General features: G+C 44.5%; 1 protein-coding gene across 1 annotated transcript in view; it reads left to right on the top strand.

Annotated features, from left to right (window-relative positions):
- LOC126088479 (glutamate receptor ionotropic, delta-1-like) overlaps positions 1–24,394 on the top strand; it is an 87,245-nt gene that overhangs the window by 51,508 nt on the left and 11,343 nt on the right. Inside the window, exons 5-6 of the mRNA XM_049906620.1 lie at positions 3,738–3,949; positions 17,232–17,506. Of these exons, the coding sequence (XP_049762577.1) occupies positions 3,738–3,949; positions 17,232–17,506 (487 nt within the window). The remainder of the gene's footprint in view (positions 1–3,737; positions 3,950–17,231; positions 17,507–24,394) is intronic.

Below are 24,394 nucleotides of genomic sequence, written 5' to 3'. Positions count from 1 at the left end.
GGTTTGTCTTCTTAATTTTCAAATTCCTGTACAATTTTTCTTCTCAGTCTGCTAAGACTCATTCTTTGAATATGTCCTCAGAACATCACCGGATTTTTCATAATTTTGCCTGTATTTTTTTGGTACTTGATTGTATACATCTGTTTTACTTCTTAATTTAAATGAGTTTTCTATTGTTGTATTTCCTAATACCTTGTTCCTTTTCTTTTCCAAGATTTCTCCATTTTATTCTGTTCTTCTTATTATTTTTCCTGGCGTTATCCTGTATCTTCATGGGTTTAATTTATAGTGGCTTTTTCTGTCTTGTTTGACAATATCGGAGAACAAACAAATAATAATAAGTAATGATAATATTATGTGATCAGTTTATACAAACTTTGCGTGCTTGACAATGGCTTTTTGCATAAGGACAGTTCATTGTAAGTTTGACCGTGAGTGATTTTTCTGAAAATATTTCTTTATCGGACTTCGTAGATTGCATAATTCCAAAGCTTTGGTTCGCTCTAGACCTTTGATATAATTTGTGACACGGAACCTTTAGCCTTGTTAAGACGTCGTTTAATAGGAACATTAGCTTGAAACATAAATGAAACACAAGATTAAATAAATAATATCACTGTATTCACAAAATATTATACCAAATTAAATTACGTAGACATTTACATTTTTTCTGTTGCTGTGTGCTACTACGAGAACGCCTAGTGAGATTTCGTCTCAGAGAATAATGGCGGTGCGCCAAATAATTTTCTGTAGCGATGGCAGATATGCGCCAGATCAGGACGGCTTGTAGAACAAAAAAGGTGCCGTCATCTCGGCAAGACAATTGAACTGCGTAATTATTCTAATGTTTCAGCGGTTGCACGCCACAATCGATAGAACCGCTTATACCGATTAATATCTTAAGTAATTCTTTATTTATATTCTAAACTTATTGTACGTTTTGCTATATGTCTACGCCCATCCTGCAAATGTGCCTTTAAATGGGGTTGGCATTGTAACCTGTATTTGGCAGTGTTAGTTGTATAGGGTGGTCTGATGCTATTCCTGTCCTTCATCTCATCTCCCCCCCCCCCCCCCCCCCCCAGAGTCTCCCAAAGGAATTCGTGTTGCCATGTGTCCGCGTCTAGTGGTCTAGAGTTGTACATGTGAAAGTGTGAGAACATCTTTCGAAATGTTTGTGCATCGTGTCAGTGAGGCTTTACATGGGGACCAGTCCCATATTCACCAAAGTGGATGTGGGAAACTGCCTAAATACAACACCCAGAACAGTATCTCTGGCACGCCGAGCGAGGCGGTACAAGACAAAGGACTCGCATTCGAGGGGATAGCGGCTCAAACTGCCATCCAATTATCAGGCTGAAGGTTTCCCGTTGTTTCCATAAATCGCTTAAGGCATATTTGAATTTGGTTCCTCTGAAAAATGTTAATTTTCAATTCTCATTATTAGTGTGTCACACGCCACTTTTTTGCGAGGGTAGTGCAGTCATTATCACTGTCTCAAGTTGTTTGGGGAGGCTCGACAGTCCCATAACTTACTGATAATGTATGGTTCAGTTAGTATTTTTGACTGTTTCCTGAATCGGTAGCCACTGTCCATTTTCCCTTTGAGGAGTCACAACCGGCGAGCAGAAATTTCCATACATATTACTGATTGCTAGGTCTGTCACTAGCACATATGAGACAGCTTGGGAGAGCTATCCAGGATGGTCCATTGATCGCGACCGAGCCAAATATCTCACGAAATAAGCGTCAAACGAAAAAACTACAAAGAGCGAAACTCGTCTAGCTTGAAAAGGGAAATCAGATGGTGCTATGGTTGGCCCGCTAGATGGCGCTGCCATGGGTCAAAAGGATATCAACTGAGTTTTTTTTTAATAGAAACCCCCATTTTTATTATATATTCGTGTAGTACGTAAAGTAATATGAATGTTTTAGTTGGACCACTTTTTTCGCTTTGTGATAGATGGCGCTGTAATAGTCACAAACCTATGGCTCACAATTTTAGGCGAACAGATGATAACAGGTAGGTTTTTCAAATTAAAATACAGAACATAGAAACGTTTGAACATTGTTCTAATGTATTACATGTACGTTTGTGAACTTATCATTTCTGAGAACGCATGCTGTTACAGCGTAATTACCTGTAAATAGCACATTAATGCAATAAATAATTAAAATGATGTCCGTAAACCTCAATGCATTTGGCAATACGTGTAACGACATTCCTCTCAACAGCGAGTGGTTCGCCTTCCATAATTCGCACATGCATTGACAATGCGCTGACGCATGTTGTCAGGCGTTGTCGGTGGATCACGATAGCAAATATCCTTCAACTTTCCCCACAGAAAGAAATCAGGGGACGTCAGATCCTGTGAACGTGCTCCGACGAGCAATCCACCTGTCATGAAATATGCTATTCAGTACCACTTCAATCGCACTCGAGCTATGTGCCGGACATACATCATGTTGGAAGTACATCGCCATTCTGCCATGCAGTGAAACATCTTGTAGTAACATCGGTAGAACATTACGTATGAAATCAGCATACATTGCACCATTTAGATTGCCATCGATAAAATGGGGACCAATTATCCTTCCTCCCATAATGCCGCACCATACATTAACCCGCCAAGGTCGCTGATGTTCCACTTGTCGCAGCCATCATGGATTTTCCGTTGTCCAATAGTGCATATTATGCCGGTTTACGTTACCGCTGTTGGTGAATGACGCTTCGTCGCTAAACAGAATGCGTGCAAAAAATCTGTCATCGTCCCGTAATTTCTGTTGTGCCCAGTGGCAGAACTGTACACGACGATCAAAGTCGTCGCCATGAAATCCCTGGTGCATAGAAATATGGTACGGGTGCAGTCGATGTTGATGTAGCGTTCTCATCACCGACGGTTTTGAGATTCCCGATTCTCGCGCAATTTGTCTGCTACTGATGTGCGGATTAGCAGCTAAAACACCTACTTGGGCATTATCATTTGTTGCAGGTCGTGGTTGACGTTTCACATGTGGCTGAACACTTCCTGTTTCCTTAAATAACGTAACTATCCGGCGAACGGTCCGGACACTCGGATGATGTCGTCCAGGATACTGAGCAGCATACACAGCACACGCCCGTTGGGCATTTTGATCATAATAGCCATACATCAACACGATATCGACCTTTTCCGTAATTGGTAAAAGGTCCATTTTAACACGGGTAATGTATCACGAAGCAAATACCGTCCGCACTGGCGGAATGTTACGTGATACCACGTACTTATACGTTTGTCACTATTACAGCGCCATCTATCACACAGCGAAAAAAGTGGTCGAACTGAAACATTCATATTTCTTTACGTACTACACGAATATGCAGTAAAAATGGGGGTTCCTATTTAAAAAAAAACGCAGTTGATATCCGTTTGAGCTATTGCAGCGCCACCTAGCGGGCAAACCATAGCGCCATCTAGTTTCCCGCTTCAAGCTAGACGAGTTTCGTTCTTTGTAGTTTCTTCGTGTGATGCTTATTTCGTGAGATATTTGGCCCGGTCACTATCAATGGACCATCCTGTATACCAGCCAGAGAGGATGAACAGTGGCACTGCGAACTATATGTTGACGTCCTGTGTAACACGTTGCTCGGTGTCGACTACGCCAGGTTAAAGTGGAAAAGCTGTGCCGCACACTGGTGACGGCAGTGAAACTCGGGCGGCGGCCTCCGCTGACTGTGGGTGGGTGATGGCCGGCAGGTGTGTCGCGGAGCTCGGAGTGGCTGAGCTGGCGCGTGCTGCTGTTCGTCAGCTTCCTGTGCACCAACCTGCTGGACACGCACTACGCGGCCGGCATCGTGTCCTCACTGCTGATGCCGCCGCCCAGGACCATCAACAACAAGAAGGACCTCGCCGACAGCGCGCTCGGCTTCGGCCTCGAGAACGTCAGCTACACCTACCAGTTCTTCGTGGTACGGCTAACTTTCTACTTTTTCCTGTGTCTGTTATTCATACCCCCACCGCCTCCACCTGCCCCAGTAAAGAACCGACTGCTTGCAGCCAAGTTCCCTTTCTTCAGCCTTTCAGTGAAACAGTTAAAATAAGAGGGTCACTCCAAATGAAACGCACACTATTTTTTTTTTAAATCCGTCTTTTATTCTACATGTTTGAAAGTTTTACAGTGTGTAGATACATCCTTTAGGAGCAATATTTTCATTTCTCCAAATAATTTTCATCCTTCTCAACTACCTTACGCCATCTTGGAACCAACGTCTGTATACCCGCACGGTAAAATTCTGGACCAACCTGTTGGAGCCACTGTTTGGCAGCGTGCACAAGGGATTCAGCATCTTCAAACCTTGTTCCACGAAGAGAGTCTTTCAGTTTGTCAAGGAGATGATGGTCACATGGAGCCAGGTCAGGACTGGAAGGCGGGTGTTTCAGTGTTGTCCATCCGAGTTTTGTGATCGCTTCCATGGTTTTTTGACTGATATGTGGCCGTGCATTGTAGTGCAACAGCAAGACATCCCGCTTTTGCCGATGTGGTCGAACACCACTCAGTCGAGCTCGAAATTTCTTCAGTGTCGTCACATATACATCAGAATATATGGTGGTTCCACTTGGCATATTGCCCACAAGCAAGAGTCCTTCAGAATCGAAAAACGCCGTAACCATAACTCTTCCAGCAGAAGGTGTAGTTTTGAATTTTTTTTCTTGGGTGAATTTGCATGATGCCACTTCTTTGATTGCTTCTTCGTCTCTGGTGAAAAATGATGGAGCCATGTTTCATCACCTGTCACAATTCTTAGAGGAAATTCATCTCTACCATTCTCGTACTGTTCCAAAAGTTCGCTGCATACCGTTTTTCTTGTTTCTTTGTGAGCCACCGTCAACATCCTGGGAACCCATCTGGCACAAAACTTTTTTAACGCCAACACTTTCAGTACTCTGCAAACACTTCCTTTCCCCTATCTCAACGTAGGGTGACAATTCGTTCACTGTGATGCGTCTGTCAGCAGTAAGTTAACTCTCTGCACATTGTCTGGAGTGTGTGCAGTACAAGGCCTGCCACTGCGAGGACCATCCTCAATATTGCCGTGCCCACTTTCATCACGTAACCTGATTGCCCACCGACTAACTGCACTGCGATCGACAGCAGCATCTTTATACACATTTTTCAACCTATTGTAGATGTTTCCCACTGTCTCCTTTTCACAGCACAGGAATTCTATGACAGCAATTTGCTTCTGACGAATGTTAAGTGCAGCAGCCATCTTGAAGACATGCTGTGACGGCGCCACTCACGGGAACAGGTTGAACTAAGTTTGAAAACAAGCGGGAAGGATGTATCTACACACTATAAAACTTTCACACATGCAGAATGAAAACTGTATTTTTACAGAAATAGTGTGCATTTCTTTTGGACTGACCATCATACATAGACAGGAAGACAGGAATGAAAAACGCGTACCTGGAGCTTGATAAGAGGTTGGTAATGTGTGCAGTCTTAAATACTGTGAGACCTATGTAACATTTTCTAGGTAAGAGATTTTGTTGTAATTTGGATTCGAGGGGAAGAAATACAAGAAAGGATGTAGGATCAGAACTGGCAAATTTCATGACATGGAATGTAAGTGGTAGGAGGTGGGTAGGAGTGCAGCTATTCAGTAAAAAGGATGTACTGGAGTCTTCATTTGGAATGAAGAACGTAGGGTACGCTATAGTTGATAAGAGGGGAAAATGCTACTAAAGTCAAGACATTTTCTTGATTCTCTATCTTAAATATACCAGAAAGTGACTAGTTGACCTTATAATAAATTGATTTCGGATATGTAACAGTGATTGCATTTCCTCTCCCATTTACATACACACTGCACTGCCAAAGAAACTGGTCTATACTATGACTACGTCGTGTGACTAGGGCCTCCCGTCGGGTAGACCGTTCGCCAGTTGCAAGTCTTTCGATTTGACACCATTTCGGCGACTTGTGCGTCGACGGGGATGAAATGATGACGATTAGGACAACACAACACTCAGTTCCTGAGCGGAGAAAATCTCCGACCCAGCCGGGAATCGAACCCGGGCCCTTAGGATTGACATGCTGTCGCGCTGACCACTCAGCTACCGGGGGTGGACACAGAACCTGGTATAGGCATGCGTATTTAAACACAGAGATATGTAAACAGGCATAATACAGCGCTCGGTCGGCAACGCCTATATCAGACAAGAAGTGGTTCAAATGGCTCTGAGCACTATGCGAGTTAACTTCTGAGGTCATCAGTCGCCTAGAACTTAGAACTAATTAAACCTAACTAACCTAAGGACATCACACACATCCATTCCCGAGGCACGACTCGAACCTGCGACCGTAGCGGTCGCTTGGCTCCAGACTGTAGCGCCTAGAACCGCACGGCCACTCTGACCGGCAAAACAAGAAGCCTCTGGCGCAATTTTTAGATCGGTTACTGGTGCCACAATGGCAGTTTATCAAGATTTAAGTGAGTTTCGACGTCGTGTTATACACTCCTGGAAATTGAAATAAGAACACCGTGAATTCATTGTCTCAGGAAGGGGAAACTTTATTGACACATTCCTGGGGTCAGATGCATCACATGATCACACTGACAGAACCACAGGCACACAGACACAGGCAACAGAGCATGCACAATGTCGGCACTAGTACAGTGTATATCCACCTTTCGCAGCAATGCAGGCTGCTATTCTCCCATGGAGACGAACGTAGAGATGCTGGATGTAGTCCTGTGGAACGGCTTGCCATGCCATTTCCACCTGGCGCCTCAGTTGGACCAGCGTTCGTGCTGGACGTGCAGACCGCGTGAGACGACGCTTCATCCAGTCCCAAACATGCTCAATGGGGGACAGATCCGGTGATCTTGCTGGCCAGGGTAGTTGACTTACACCTTCTAGAGCACGTTGGGTGGCACGGGATACATGCGGACGTGCATTGTCCTGTTGGAACAGCAAGTTCCCTTGCCGGTCTAGGAATGGTAGAACGATGGGTTCGATGACGGTTTCGATGTACCGTGCACTATTCAGTGTCCCCTCGACGATCACCAGTGGTGTACGGCCAGTGTAGGAGATCGCTCCCCACACCATGATGCCGGGTGTTGGCCCTGTGTGCCTCGGTCGTATGCAGTCCTGATTGTGGCGCTCACCTGCACGGCGCCAAACACGCATACGACCATCATTGGCACCAAGGCAGAAGCGACTCTCATCGCTGAAGACGACATGTCTCCATTCGTCCCTCCATTCACGCCTGTCGCGACACCACTGGAGGCGGGCTGCACGATGTTGGGGCGTGAGCGGAAGACGGCCTAACGGTGTGCGGGACCGTAGCCCAGCTTCATGGAGACGGTTGCGAATGGTCCTCGCCGATACCCCAGGAGCAACAGTGTCCCTAATTTGCTGGGAAGTGGCGGTGCGGTCCCCTACGGCACTGCGTAGGATCCTACGGTCTTGGCGTGCATCCGTGCGTCGCTGCGGTCCGGTCCCAGGTCGACGGGCACGTGCACCTTCCGCCGACCACTGGCGACAACATCGATGTACTGTGGAGACCTCGCGCCCCACGTGTTGAGCAATTCGGCGGTACGTCCACCCGGCCTCCCGCATGCCCACTATACGCCCTCGCTCAAAGTCCGTCAACTGCACATACGGTTCACGTCCACGCTGTCGCGGCATGCTACCAGTGTTAAAGACAGCGATGGAGCTCCGTATGCCACGGCAAACTGGCTGACACTGACGGCGGCGGTGCACAAATGCTGCGCAGCTAGCGCCATTCGACGGCCAACACCGCGGTTCCTGGTGTGTCCGCTGTGCCGTGCGTGTGATCTTTGCTTGTACAGCCCTTTCGCAGTATCCGGAGCAAGTATGGTGGGTCTGACACACCGGTGTCAATGTGTTCTTTTTTCCATTTCCAGGAGTGTAGTCGGCGCACGAGCGGTGGGACATAGCATTTCCGAGGTAGCGATGAAGTAGGGATTTTCCCGTACGACCATTTCACGAGTGTATTGCGAACATCAGAAATTCGGTAGAACATCAAATCTCCGACATCGCTGCGGCCGAAAAAAGATCTTGCAAGAACGGGACCAACTACGACTGAAGAGAATTTTTCAACGTGGCAGAAGTGCAACCATTCCGCTGTTTGCTGCAGATTTCCGTGCTGGGCCATCAACAAGTGCCAGTGTGGGAAACATTCAATGAAACTTCATCGATATGGGCTTTCGGAGCCGAAGGCCCACTTCTGTACTCTTCATGATTGCACCACACAAAGCCTTACGCCTCGCCTGGGCCCGTCAACACAGACATTGGACTGTTGATGACTGGAAACATGTTGCCTGGTCGGTCGAGTCTCGTTTCAAATTGTATCGAGCGGATGGACTTGTACGGGTATGGAGACAATCTCGTGAATCCATGGACCCTGCATGTTTGTAGGGGACTGTTCAATCTGGTGGAGGGTCTGTAATGGTGTGGGGCGTGTGCAGTTGGAGTGATATGAGACCCCTGATACGCCTAGGTACGACTCTGGCAAGTGACACGTACGTAAGCATCCTGTCTGATCACCTGCATCCACTCATGTCCACTGTGCATTCCGACGCACTTGGGCAATTCCAGCAGGGCAATGCGACACCCCACACGTCCAGAATTGCACAAGGTGACTGCAGGAACACTCTTCTGAGTTTAAACACTTCCACTGTCCACAAGACTTCCCAGACATAAACATTATTGAGCACATCTTGAATGCCTTGCAACGTGCTGATCTCCACGCCCTCGTACTCTTACGGATTTATGGACAGCCCTGCAGGATTCACGGTGCCAGTTCCCTCCAGCACTACTTCAGACACTAGGCGCGTCCATGCCACGTCGTGTTGCGGCACTTCTGCGTGCTCGCAGGGACCCTACACGATATTAGGCAGGTATACTGTTTCTTTGGCTCTTCAGTGTATAGCAGTGATTGCTTTCCTCTCCCATATACAGCATTATTTTCCTTTTTTTATTTGTTCAGATGACTGCTTGTTGTTCGAAGCACATTTGTGTGTATAGGTGAGTAAGTGTGGTATCTATTGTTGTCTGCATGAAAGAGAGAATGAATGTCGAGCGCAAGCGTACTGTGACTCTATATCACACTAATGACTTGCCAACAATACAAATAAATGTTAAATAAACTGGATTTTATTCATGTCCCTTATACATTATATAAACATAATTTGGTAACAGAAGTGGATGAAAACAATAAAAGTTCGAAGAATGTCAAACAGAAAAATATGTTGCATAGACACCACATTTTATCACTTAAAATGGCAGATGGCAGTAATCAACAACTCACAAACCTTGGTATGCTGCCGCGCCTTTACAAACACGTCGCACCGTCCCTACATCTACACACACTCAGTATCCTACCTCTCCTTGACATATACATCTACATCTACATGGATACTCTGCAAATCACATTTAAGTGCCTGGCAGAGGGTTCATCGAACCACCTTCACAATTCTTTATTATTTCAATCTCGTATAGCGCGCGTACAGAATGAACACCTATATCTTTCTGTACGAGCTCTGATTTCCTTTATTTTATCGTGGTGATCGTTCCTCCCTATGTATGTCGGTGTCAACAAAATATTTTCACATTCCGAGTGGAAAGTTGCTGATTGGAATTTCATTAGAAGATTTCGTAGCAACGAAAAACGCCTTTCTTTTAATGATGTCCAGCCTAAATCCTGTATCTTTCCTGTGACACTCTCTCCCAAATTTCGCGATAATACAAAACGTGCTGACCTTCTTTGAACTTTTTCGATGTACTCCGTCAGTCCTATCTAGTAAGCATCCCACCCAGCGCAGCAGTATTCTAAAAGAGGACGGACAAGCGTAGTGTAGGCAGTCTCCTTAGTAGGTCTGTTACATTTTCTACGTGTCCTGTCAATAAAATGCAGTCTTTGGTTAGCCTTCCCCACAACATTTTCTATGTGTTCCTTCCAATTTAAGTTGCTCGTAATTGTAATACCTAGGTATTTAGTAGAATATACGACTTTTAGATTAGACTAATTTATCGTGTAACCGAAGTTTAACGAGTTCCTTTTAGCACTCATGTGGATGACCTCACACTTTTCATTATTTAGGGTCAACTGCCACTTTTCACACCATTCAGATATCTTTTCTAAATCGTTTTGCAGTTTGTTTTGATCTTGTGATGACTTTATTAGTCGATAAACGACAGCGTCATTTGCAAACAACCGAAGACGGCTGCTCAGATTGTCTCCCAAATCGTTTATATAGATCAGGAACAGCAAAGGGCGTATAACACTACCTTGGGGAACGCCAGAAATCACTTCTGTTTTACTCGATGACTTTCCGTCAATTACTACGAACTGTGACCTCTCTGACAGGAAATCACAAATCCAGTCACATAACTGAGACGATATTCCATAAGCACGCTATTTGAATACAAGCCGCCTGTGTGGTACTGTGTCAAAAGCCTTCCGGAAATCCAGAAATACGGTATCGTGAAATCTGCTCCGACGTTTATCCGTCCTACCAGCTATAGCTTTCTCAAACTATTTCCACTCCGCGTCAGGACTTCCCCTCTCTCCTCCCTCTCCTTTTCACTCCCTCCCTTCCTCTCATGGTACCACGGTCCTGTCCACCATCCAGATTCGTCATTCTTTTCCGTCTTTTGCAATACCCATCTTACCGCCTACCGTCTTTCTACAGATATCACCCAGTGACTTATAAATTTAAACCTCCTTCATCCAAACGTTTAATGTCCCCTCAGCTTCTTCAAGCAAATCCTCCATCTCTTCTGTAAAAGTACAGAGATTCCTTTAATGAATGTTATCGTTTCTTTTTTATTTTAATGTTTTAAATGTCCATTTTTGTCTTTATCTTTACCTGTCGGACGTCTTATTTTCTTTTTAAATTTTGAACGAAGAAACTGCTTTGAATATAGTAAGCATCTCTACATTCTGTTTTATATTTTTATATTTTTTTAAATGTTTGCATCTATTAATATATTTTATTGTATCTTCATTAATTTCTGTAAATGCTCTAGGATGAAGAGCAGGATACTGTACCACCGACGATCCAGCCGCAGCCCATATGGGGCAGGGGGGGGGGGGATGAAATAACAATAAAAAAGTAATCGACAACAGCGGGGAATCTCTTCAGCCATTCCAGGTCTTTGTAAATGTTTTGCAAGTCCAACATGTGATTCAGTAAAACAGATAAATAATCATGAAAATTATGACATTGCAGATGTAAACTGATATGAGTTGTATACTTTCTTTATTCATAAAAATTATTCTGAACACTCACAGGCATCGATGGCGAGACGTGCCGAAGCCTGCCTTCATATCTGCAGTTGACATGCTAGGGAATTCTGTTATAAGGTGACCGTACACTCAGTTATAAGACGTCGTATCGGGAAAGGCATTGGTTTCTGGACCTAACCTTATTAAGGTTATTTGCTTGTTCCATTGTCCTATACTCGCCCCTTCTCTTGTACTTATAACAGTCAGACATCACGTATGCATATGAATGACAATCTCAGAAGTCAAAGAAATTACCAATGAAAGTTAGTAAAAACCAGCGAAATGTAAATGAAGATAACTCTAATAACACTTTCATAAATATATTGATCGCGCTTCCACTGGAGTGAATAAAACGAATAGTTAAGTTGATAAACGATTGCTCACCCAAGAATGCTTGCGAGCAGAACCGACGTGTGCACGGCGTTGACTTTCACGTCCAGAAAACCGACACGGCGCGGGAAACAAGTTGAAGAACAGGGCGAGCACTTACGGTGGCTTCTCGGCGAGGAGCTATCGGCTCGTCCCCACTATTCACAGTCGCTCGCTGATCGCCGAATGCCGCATGCCTAGTGCCACCTTTGTTAACTACACCTAGCGTTCAGTGGAATACGTTTTTGTAGATGGCCACTAAACGTTCTGGTGGATAACTGGTGAGACTCACGTGCCCTTGCAAGTTCCACTTACAGTACTCGCAAACTGCAGAGCTGATCGAATGTTCTGAGCAACAGAACTTTATAGAAACTAAAACTGGTCGCCATGCATCGTTCGCAGTGACAGCCCCGATAGAAACAAAGAAAAATAATGTTAATGAATACATCTCTTGTCTTGAATAACATTTCATGAGACTGTGGGGCCAGAATCTGCGATTTCCCTTTGTGGTACGGCTTCATGCCAGGGTGTCCTACAAGTCACAGTCAAGTACAAGAAAAAACTGTGTTTCATTCAGTTTTTCCTGTGCGGCTTTGCTCAGCAGTATGAAAGGAAAACTTTTCCTGTGAAGTGAATGACTGCAGTTAAATCGACCGTTTACCACAAATGTGCAATGTGGGAAGGAGTTTTAGCCTTCCATCTCTTTGCTCATAACGTTGAAAGATGTCATTTCCACAAAAAGGACAACTAAGCACTGCTGCGATGTAATACTATATTTATTTGTTAAGTTTATCTCTCTGACCGGTGTCTATTCATTTTTGAAATATTGAGTGCAAGAACAAGACAGTAAATAATTTCAGAAGCGCATTTCTACGTAACTGCTTACGCTGTACACTTCAAGATAGTAACAAACATTATAAGGATGGAGTATGTTTTACTTAATACACCACTAATCAGTTTCATCTTTTATATTTTTTAAACACAGTTATTACTGATAATTACGTACCTTCTCCGTATACAGGGTAAGCCAGAAAGAACGCCCATTTTGAAATGTTTACAAAAACTTTATTAACACAGGTCTTCACGATTTACAAATGCAGGCGTGCTAGTGAGACTTCGGAGTTCCATGCGGTATACAGCAGTCGCTTCTTAAAGATCACATCACAGATGAGCACCGTCTGTATCGGAGCACTCATGTATATGAGCTATGAAGTTGCTAAGCAATGCGTTCTTCAGTACAGCAACAGGAACACCGAGAGACTTCTCTACGGATGTTGGCCGGCCTCTGTGGCCGAGCGGTTCTAGGCGCTTCAGTCCGGAACCGCGCAACTGCTACGGTCGCAGGTTCGAATCCCGCCTCGGGCATAGATATGTGTGATGTCCTTAGGTTAGGTTTAACTGGTTCTAAGTTCTAGGGGACTGATGACCTCAGATGTTAAGTCCCATAGTCCTCAGAGCCATTTGAACCATTTTGAACCTACGGATGTTGGCCTCCAGCGCTTGGAGGTTTGCAGGGCGAGTTTCGATCACTCTGGACTTTAAGAAATCGGGAACCGTCAGATCGTGAGAACGTGCCGGCGAAGCCATACCACCAAATCGGGAGATGAGACGCCCAGGAAACCATTCACGCAGTTCGTCCATTGGCCGCCAGGCAGTGTGTGCTGTTTTGCAGCATCCTGTTGATACCACGTGACTGGACGGCGCCAGTTTAATCTGCAGGATGCTCGTTGGGTCGCTACTGTTGACTTGGTTTCACCGTAAAGCCCTGCGATGCGGACATGGTCTTTCACGCTCCACTTCGCCATCGTAACTGAATATCCCACTCCCTTGCAATGCTCCGTGTTATCGACTACGGATGCGCACCTGCAGTCTCACCTGAGAGAGAGAGAGACAAAAACGTTTTCATTACAGCATTTTATATTAACAACCCATACAGATACTTTGTATATTTGTTCTTTTTTGTAGTGTATAACCACTAAACATTTCATTCTCTGCATCTCAGTCCACGATTTTCAAGTTATAATGTTTATTACACCGATTTACATTGAGCTGTTATACTGCCATATTCCGTTCTTTCATAACAGTCTATCCATATCAGCTTACACTAGAAGTTACCAATGTTACCAATATGCGTCACAAGAACACTCCTTTCCGTATTGCTCGGCCGGCGAGCATCACATACAGCGAAGTGACAGGATATCATGTCGGACCTGCTTTTGCCCCAGCTTTTACCAACTGAAATCGGGACCCTTCTGACCAGGTCACGATTTTTCAGTCGTGTATGGTACAACCAATATGATCACAAGATCAGGTAAGGCACTGCAGGCAATGTCGTGTGCTGTTAACAGAGGCATTCCCCCGGATTGGTTATCTGCTACCGTAGCCCATTAACGCCGAATTTCGTCATGCTGTCGTAACGGATACTTTTGCTTACGTCCCACATTGATTTGTGCGGTTATTTCACGCACTGTCGCTTGTCTGTTAGCACAGACAACTCTTCGTAGATGCCTCTGCTCTCGGTCGTTAAGTGAAGGCCGTCGGCAACTGCGTTGTCTGTGGTTAGCGATAACACATGAAAGTTGGTATTCTCGACGGTTTCCTAAATGGAACAATCCATGTGTCTAGTTCCAATTACAATTCCGCGTTCAAAGTCTTTTATCTCGCGTCGTGCGGCCGTGATCCCGTCGGAAACCATTTCAGATGAATCACTCGAGTACAAACGACGGCTCCGCCAATGCACTGCCCTTTTATATCTCTTGACCGCGATGCTGCTGCCATCTGTACGTGTGCATATCGCTAACTTCTGTCACTTCAATGTAGTTTTCATGAAAATAAATAAATAAATAAATTCAGATTTCAGAATCGAGTCTTGTGTATGACACCATAGTTCGTTAGCACAAGGAAATGTACGAGGGACGTTTGAAAAGTCCGTGCAAAGTCCGAGAGGTGGGACCACCGGCGCTTATCGAGGTCATGTTTAGTTAGTAACATCTTTGCAAAGAACGCACACCAAGTTTCAGCCATATTGGTCTATTTCTTTATGTTTGGCATTCGTGTGGATCAAGGAAATCGAGTGATTGTCAAAAAATGGACGAAAAAGAATTTCGTGTGGTGTTTAAACAATTTTATGAAAGACAAAACGCGTCAGGAGACTAAAGAGAAGCTTGATAAGCATTACGGTGACTCTGCACCTTCGATTAGAACAGTTTATTAGCCGTTTCAAAATTTTCGGAGTGGCCATATGGGCACAAGTGATGCTGAACGTTCTGGATGCCCTGTGGAAGTTAAGACTCCAGAAATCATTGATAAAATCCACGATATGGTGATGGATGACAGAAGAGTTAAGGTGTGGGAGATTGCTAGTGCGGTGGCCATCTCAAATGAACGGGTACATAATATTTTGCGTAAACATTTGGACTTGAGAAAGCTATCCGCGAGATTGGTTCCGCGATTTTTCACGCTTGACCAAAAACGGAGTCGTGTCAAGTGTTGCAAGGATGGTTTGCAGCTGTTCAGGAAGAATCCGCAGGACTTCAAGCGTCGTTTCGTCATTTTGGATGAAATATGGATACAGTACTATACTTCTGAGACCAAACAACAATCCAAACAATGGGTTACCAAGCGAGAATCTGTACCAAAAAAGGCGCAGACCATTCCTTCAGCCGGAAAGGTTATGGCGACTGTCTTTTGTGATTCGCAAGGGATAATCCTCGTCGACTATCTGGAAAAGGGTAAAACTATTACAGGTGCATATTATTCATCGTTATTGGACCGTTTGAAAACCGATCTGCAAGTGAAACGCCGGCGATTGGACCACAAAAAAGTCCTTTTCCACCACGACAGTGCACTAGCACACACCTCAGCAGTTGTGGTCGCAGAATTAATGGAAATAGGATTCCAACTCGTTTCACATCCCCCCTATTCTCCAGACTTGGCTCCTTCGGACCACTATTTGATTCCCAATTTGAAGAAATGGCTGGCGGGATAAAGATTTTATTCAAACGAGGAGGTGATTGCAGGAACTAATAGCTATTTTGCAGACTTGGACATTTCCTATCATTCGGAAGGGATCAACAAATTAGAACAGCGTTGAACGGAGTGTATAAGTCTAAAAGGAGACTACGTAGAAAAATAAAAAAGGTGTACGCCAAACACGTAAGTAGTTTTTATTTTTGCACGGACTTTTCAAACGCCCGTTGCAGATAAAAGCCGGCTGGAGTGGCCGTGCGGTTCTAGGCGCTGCAGTCTGGAACCGAGCGACCGCTATGGTCGCAGGTTCAAACCTGCCTCGGGCATGGAAGTGTGTGATGTCCTTAGATTAGATTAGATTTACTTTCATTCCAATTGATCCGTAGTGAGGAGGTCCTCCAGGATGTGGAACATGTCAGAAAAACAACAATACATGACAAATATTTACAACTAAAACAAATAAGCTAATGTACCATTCCACAGGTCCCAAGTGGAATGATCGTCATTTTTTAATGAACACTAAGAGTCATTTTACAAATATTAATGCACTGAATTTAAAATAAAAAAGTTTTTTATTTATTTATAAGGTAATAAACATGTAATACAACTACTGTAATACTTATTTACAATGAACACATTACTGCACTGAAATGGTGCAGAAGTTAGATTATACTTGCACACATACACACACACACATACACACACACACACACACACACACACACACACACACACAGACACACAAATTTTCAGTGAACACATTACTGCACTGAAATTGTGCAGAAGTTATGTTGTGCTTATATACAAATCAGTTGGTTTTACTAAGTAATTCATCAATGGAGTAGAAGGAGTTGGCCAGCAATAAATCCTTTAGGCTTCTCTTAAACTGAATTTCATTGGTTGTTAAGCTTTTTATGGCTGCTGGCAAGTTATTGAAAATGTGTGTTCCTGAATAATGCACACCTTTTTGTACAAGACTAAGTGACTTTAAATCCTTGGGAAGATTATTCTTATTTCTAGTATTGATTCCATGAACTGAGCTGTTGGTTTGAAAAAGTGATATATTTTTAATGACAAATTTCATTAAGGAATAAATATATTGGGAAGCTGTAGTTAGTATCCCCAGTTCCCTAAACAGGCTTCTGCAGGATGTTCTTGAGTTCACACCACATATAATTCTTACTGCACGTTTTTGTGCCCGGAAAACTTTAGCTTGGCTTGATGAATTACCCAAAAAAATAATCCCATATGACATTATGGAATGAAAGTAAGCATAGTATGCCAGCTTTTTCATTTTTATATCCCCTATGTCTGACAAAATTCGCATTGCAAACAGAGATTTGTTAAGACGCTTCAGCAGTTCTGTGGTGTGCTCCTCCCAGTTGAATTTATTATCGAGCTGTAATCCCAAGAATTTAACACTGTCCACTTCTTCTATCTTAGGTTAGGTTTAACTGGTTCTAAGTTCTAGGGGATTGATGACCTCAGATGTTAAGTCTCATAGTGCTCAGAGCCGTTTGAACCGTTTGTAGATAAAAATGAACTAAACAGATGTGAGTGAGCTATCCCGGTCGGTGGCCCCGTGCCCGCAGAAAAGCGACGACCCGGTGGACCGCGCGCTGTGCAGCCGCAAGCTGTACCCTGCCGGCGGCCGGCCCAACTTCTTCCCCGCCGAGGTGGGCGTGCGCAAGATGGCCACCGAGCTGTTCGCCTTCCACGCCGAGGACGTGCGCGTCGGCCCGCTCATCGACCGCTTCTTCTCCGACGACGACAAGTGCGCGCTGGTCTTCATACCTCTGCTCACGCCCGTCGCCACCTACACCGCCGTCCGCAGGAACTCGCCCGTCAAGGAGCTCTTCAACTTCGGGTAGCGTGCACACCTTCTCCGCTAAACACCAAATTATCCGCCTGTTGAAAGCTTGCACTAGCTGATTTCCCGGCATAGAAAGAGCGAGAGAAAAACCATTGTAGGCTCTGTGGGCCGTGAGACCCCGAGAGGCACATTCACACCCATAATGGTGAAGCCTTTGTTTCCTCCGTAGCGCAGCGGTAGCGTTACCGCCTAACACGCAAGGGGGCCCGGGTTCGATTCCCTGCAAGGGGACTGTGTGTTGTGAGCCCTTCATCATCATATTCATTATCATTGACACGCAAGTCGCCGAAGTATCGCAACTAAAAAGACTTGCAATATGGAAACCGAACCCCGAAGGGGATATCCCGGCCAACAGATGCCATACGATCATTTCATTTCATTTGCTTTATCATGTAAGAGTAGAAAAGTTCTGGAATGATATCAGAGAGATAGTATCGACAGCAATTGAGAGATGTATACCACATAAATTAATAAGTGATGGTACTGATCCCCCATGGTACACAAAACGGGTCAGATCGCTGTTCCAGAAGCAGCGAAAAAAAAGCACGCCAAATTTAAAAGAATGCAAAATTCCAAGACTGGCAAAGTTTTGCAGATGTTCGACATATAGTTCCTGCGAAATAGTATGGGTAGAGGTTATACTTGGAAATCGGACTAAACTATGAACTGGGTCGTTTTACCAAGCCCCCGACTCAGAAGATATAGTTTCTGAACAGTTCAAAGAAAACTTGAGTTTCATTTCAAATAGGTACCCTTCTCATACAATTATGGTCGGTGGTGAGTTTAATCTACCCTCGATATGCTAGAAAAATTATACGTTTAAATTCGGCGGCAGGCATAGAACGTCATCCGAATTTGTACTGAATGCTTTCTCAGAAAATTATTTTGAACAATTGGTTTCTAAGCCCACTCCAAGCGTTAATGGTTGCGAAAGAATACCTGACTTCTTAGTAACAAATAATCCTGGACAAATAGTGAGTATCGTGACGAATACAGGTATTAGCGACCATAAGGCAGTAGCTGCTAGGCTGAATGCTGTAACTCCTACAGTCATAAAAAAGAAACGCAAAGTATACCTATTTAAAAAAGCTGATAAAAATGCTTTCAACGCCTTTTTAAGAGACAGTCTGCACTCCTTCCGATCTGGGTGGTTCATTGAACCCTCTGCCAGGCACTTTATTGCGAATAGCAGAGTAATCACGTAGATGTAGAGGAATTGCCTTTTCCCACGTGTTTTCTGTAAGTTGTGTCTTATGGGGGTAGACCAGGGGGACATTCGATTTTGGAACCGATATTCGTGATTTTTTTCAATTCAATTACGAGAAAATTGCAAAACTTACTTTAGACCTTCACTGTACACCCTTAATTACGTTTCTTTGAGCAAAAAACATATACTCAGTGGACATTGCGTGACATCGACGAAAGGCTTTCCTGGACTGCGAGGGCTGTTGGTGGCAGTTCTGAACGCCACAATTTTCAACCTAGAACAAAATCTCAAAAACTGCTTTGAAACTGACGATATTGTCTAACGTAGTATGTACGGATAATTAAAAAAAATGATTTTTGATCAAATGACAGCGTTCTGAAATAAAAGTCGGTTTTTTCGACGAAAAGTCGTTATAAAAACGTGCATCAAAAGTCCCAATTAAAATTTATCGCAAAAATCCTATATCTACAGTAGAAAAAACGCAGACTCACAAGTTGCACAAAGGTATAATGTAAATGCATGTACATTTCACGAGTTACAGCTCCCGTCTACTTGAAAAATGTTGCTTTCAGAAAAGAAGGATTTAAAGTTAAAAGCTGTATTTTTTAATACTGAAACTGAACGAACGTTTAATCGGCAATGCCAGCAGCGTACAAGTGGCCTCTTTTTCGCCAGTGTCGAAACACTCGAGTTTTGACGAAATTATAGCGATGAACTGGCTTCTGCTTACCAAGTCAAGCGTTCTTTGCACGACTGGGATTACTTTTCGAACCTTTTCTACCCGTATGAATATGTTTGTCATTTTCAAGCACTCGCGTTTTACTTCATATAAAAAACAAGCGAAATGACAAGTTAAGCAGACACGAGACAAGCACGTATTTTCAGACAATTTAACATAACCGAATAAAAATAAATCTTGATGAGATTAGTATTTCAGTTGATACTAATGCCCTCTGTGACGCTATCCGAAACTAATAGACCCATATTCCAACGGTAACTACACTGACGGAAAAAATCGCATCATCAAAAAATAATGAATGTAGAGCAATGAAATGTCTGGAACACATTTTTCTAGGTAACATACATATTTAAATGAGTTACATTGTATAGATCACAGGTTAATTTAAACACGAGATAAGCCATTGAAAATGTGAATTGCTCGTACGTTAATAACAGAAGCAACTGCCAGAATTTTGAATGTAAAACATGCGTACGTGTACGCCTTGTATCGTGTAGGAACTGGATGTCAGTTTGTGGGACGGAGTTCATGCCAGGTGCACTTGGTCGAAATACAGAGAGTTAATATTGGTTGTGGATGATAGCGAGGTTGACGTCCGATGATGTCCCATGTGTGCTCCTTTGGAGACAGATCTGGTAATCGAGCAGGTCGAGGCAACTTGTCGACACCCAGTAGAGCATGTTAGCTTACGAGGTGCATTCAAGTTCTAAGGCCTCCGATTTTTTTTCTCCGGACTGGAAAGAGATAGAAACATGCGCATTGTTTCAAAATGAGGCCGCGTTCATTGTCAATACGTCCCAGAGATGGCAGCACCATATGGCAAATGGAATTTTACCGCCAGCGGCGAGAATGAGAACTGTTTTAAATACTTAAAATGGCGACGTTTTCCTTACTTGAACAGCGTGCAATCATTCGTTTTCGGAATTTGCGTGGTGTGAAACCAATCGAAATTCATCGACAGTTGAAGGAGACATGTGGTGATGGAGTTATGGGTGTGTCGAAAGTGAGTTCGCAGGTGCGACAGTTTAATGAAGGCAGAACATCGTGTGACAACGAACCGTAACAACCTCGGGCTCGCACAAGACGGTCTGACGACATGATCGAGAAAGTGGAGAGAATTGTTTTGGAGGATCGCCGAATGACTGTTGAACAGATCGCCTCCTGAGTTGGCATTTCTGTGGGTTCTGTGCACACAATCCTGCATGACGACCTGAAAATGCGAAAAGTGTCATCCAGGTGGGTGCCACGAAAGCTGACGGACGACCACACGGCTGCCCATGTGGCATGTTGCCAAGCAATGTTGACGCGCAACGACAGCATGAATGGGACTTTCTTTTCGTCGGTTGTGATAATAGATGAGACGTGGATGCCATTTTTCAATTCAGAAACAAAGCGCCAGTCAGCTCAATGGAAGCACACAGATTCACCGCCACCAAAAAAATTTCGGGTAACCGCCAGTGCTGAAAAAATGATGGTGTCCATGTTCTGGGACAGCGAGGGCGTAATCCTTACCCATGCGTTCCAAAGGGCACTACGGTAACAGGAACATCCTACGAAAATGTCTTGAACAACAAATTCCTTCCTGTACTGCAACAAAAACGTCCGGGAAGGGCTGCGCGTGTGCTGTTTCAGCAAGACAATGCACCCGCACATCAAGCTAACGTTACGCAACAGTTTCTTCGTGATAACAACTTTGAAGTGATTCCTCATGCTCCCTACTCACCTGACCTGGCTCCTAGTGACTTTTGGCTTTTTCCAACAATGAAAGACACTCTCCGTGGTCGCACATTGACCAGCCGTGCTGCTATTGCCTCAGTGATTTTCCAGTGGTCAAAAGAGACTCCTAAAGAAGCCTTCGCCGGTGCGTCAGCGTTGTGAAAATGTGTACGTCTGCAGGGTGATTACGTCGAGAAGTAACGCCAGTTTCATCGATTTCGGGTGAGTAGTTAACTAGAAAAAAAATCGGCGGCCTTGGAACTTGTTGCACCTCGTACAACAGTGATTTGTGGGCGAGATTTACCTGTTGGAAAACACACCTGGAACGCTGTTCATGAACGGCAGCACAACAGGCCGAATCATCAGATTGACCTAAAAATTTGCAATCAGGTGCATGGCACGAGAGTGCTCTACTGTTACATGAAATCGCACCGCATACAATAATTCCATGTGTATGTCCAGTGTGTCTGTCACGCAGACAGGTCGCTTAAAGGCCTTCAACTGGCCTCCTTCTAACCAAAATAGTGCCCTCGCTGCCAGAACCAACTTTCATCAGAAAACACAACAGACTTCCACCCTACCGTACAATGGGCTCTCGCTTGACACCACTGAAGCCGCAATTGGTGGTGGTTTGGAGTCAGGTGGTGGTTTGCACGCTACAGGGGGTCCGGCTCGGACCTGTCTTCGAAGTAACCGATTTGTAACAGTTCACTGTGTCACTGTGGTGCCAGCTGCTGCTCAAATTGCTGACACAAATACGAGGTGCATTCAAGTTCTAAGGCCTCCGATTGTTTTTTCTAATTAACAACTCACCCGAAATGGATGAAACTGCCGTTACTTCTCGACGTAATCGCCCTGCAGGCGTACACATTTTTCACAACGCTGACGCCAGCGGCGAAGGCTTCTTTAGGAGTCTGTTTCGACCACTGGAAAATCGATGAGGCAATAGCAGCATGGCTGGTGAATGTGCGGCCACGGAGAGTGTCTTTCATTGTTGGAAAAAGCCAAAAGTCACTAGGAGCCAGGTCAGGTGAGTAGGGAGCATGAGGAATCACTTGAAAGTTGTTATCACGAAGAAACTGTTGCGTAACGTTAGCTCGATGTGCGGGTGCGTTGTCTTGGTGAAACAGCACACGCGCAGCCCTTCCCGGACGTTTTTGTTCCAGTGCAGGAAGGAATTTGTTCTTCGAAACATTTTCGTAGGATGCACCTGTTACCGTAGTGCCCTTTGGAACGCATGGGTAAGGATTACGCCCTCGCTGTCCCAGAACATGGACACCATCATTTTTTCAGCACTGGCGGTTACAAGAAATTTTTTTGGTGGCGGTGAATTTGTGTGCTTCCATTGAGCTGACTGGCGCTTTGTTTCTGGATTGAAAAATGGCATCGACGTCTAATCCATTGTCACAACCGAAGAAAAGAAAGTCCCACTCATGCTGTCATTGCGCGTCAACATTGCTTGGCGACATGCCACACAGGCAGCCATGTGGCCGTCTGTCAGCATTCGTGGCACCCACCTGGATGACACTTTTCGCATTTTCAGGTCGTCATGCAGGATTGTGTGCACAGAACCGACAGAAATGCCAACTCTGGAGGTGATCTGTTCAACAGTCATTCGGCGATCCCCCAAAACAATTCTCTCCTCTTTCTCGATCATGTCGTCAGACCGGCTTGTGCGAGCTCGAGGTTGTTTCGGTTTGAAGTCACACGATGTTCTGCCTTCATTAAACTGTCGCACCTACGAACGCACTTTCGACACATCCATAACTCCATCACCACATGTCTCCTTCAACTGTCGATGAATTTCAATTGGTTTCACACCACGCAAATTCAGAAAGCGAACGACTGCACGCTGTTCAAGTAAGGAAAACGTCGCCATTTTAAGTATTTAAAACAGTTCTCATTCTCGCCGCTGGCGGTAAAATACCATCTGCTGTACGGGGTTGCCATCTCTGGGACGTATTGACAATGAACGCGGCCTCATTTTAAAACAATGCGCATGTTTCTATCTCTTTCCAGTCCAGAGAAAAAAAATCGGAGGCCTTAGAACTTGGATGCACCTCGTACAGTACGATGCGCCAGTCACACGCCGAACACGTCGGTCTTCCCTCTCGGCAGGGCCGAGTGGCCGACCGGAGTCCGAGCTTCTTGTGATTGTACATTCCCATCGCCACTGCTACAGACAATAACGTACAATGGCTACATTCTTGCTACGTCTTTCTGCAACATTGCAGAAGGAACATCCACCTTGTCGTAGCTCTATTACATAACCTCATTCAAACTCAGTAAGGTGTTGATAAGGGAGTTTTTGTCACCTTGAAGGCTATCTTGACTAACATCAGCTCACCACGTACGATCTCAAAGATAACAAACACTCATGACTGTGTATTTAATGAAAACCTTATTTGTAACCTTATCCTTATGCGACTGGCGCGAAATCTGAACAGACATCCTCTTTCAGATGTTGAAACACGTCTACCAACTTTTGCTTATGTCGCACAACTCCTTGGTGCTGCGATTATTTTCCGTCAGAGTGTTATAGTACTACACTAGCTGCATTTGAGCTCTCGGTTGCGCCAAGCCGGCCAGAGTGGCCGAGCGGTTAAAGGCGCTACAGTCTGGAACCGCACGACCGCTACGGTCGCAGGTTCGAATCCTGCCTCGGGCATGGATGTGTGTGATGTCCTTAGGTTAGTTAGGTTTAAGTAGTTCTAAGTGCTAAGGGACTTATGACCACAGTAGTTGAGTCCCATAGTGCTCAGAGCCATTTTTTTGTTGCGCCAAACCCCATACAGTAAATCGCAGTTATAAAATATTTTAACATGTTTGGTCACTTTATCAGCTGATCTTAAAAATTCAATCTCTAAGAAACAATAAAAAAAGGTTAGATTTCTAACTTGGTCTACCTTCAATTTTAAAAAATATATCGCCTCAACCACTTGTTTATAGTGTAAAACACTAAGATTGACGCGTTTCGGAAGTCAAGCTTCCATCATCAGAATAATAAAAAGTAAAAGAACCTGTTAAAACTCGCTAAAATGGAACATGCACCAAGCACAATAAAACTGATAATAAAATGAAAACATCGTGGCTACTTCCCTTGTTGCAGGCGTGTCTTCCAAGGTGCGTCTCCACATAGTCGTCAAAATATAAAAAGCTCTACAATCGTGTCGCCTATGGTGTTCAACGTCTAACCACATGGCTCTCTCCTCTACCGTCG

Source organism: Schistocerca cancellata, chromosome 6 (assembly GCF_023864275.1).
Source record: "Schistocerca cancellata isolate TAMUIC-IGC-003103 chromosome 6, iqSchCanc2.1, whole genome shotgun sequence".
NCBI lineage: Eukaryota > Metazoa > Arthropoda > Insecta > Orthoptera > Acrididae > Schistocerca > Schistocerca cancellata.
The sequence above is the reverse complement of the archived record's forward strand: the minus strand, read 5'-3'. Positions and strand labels throughout refer to the sequence as shown.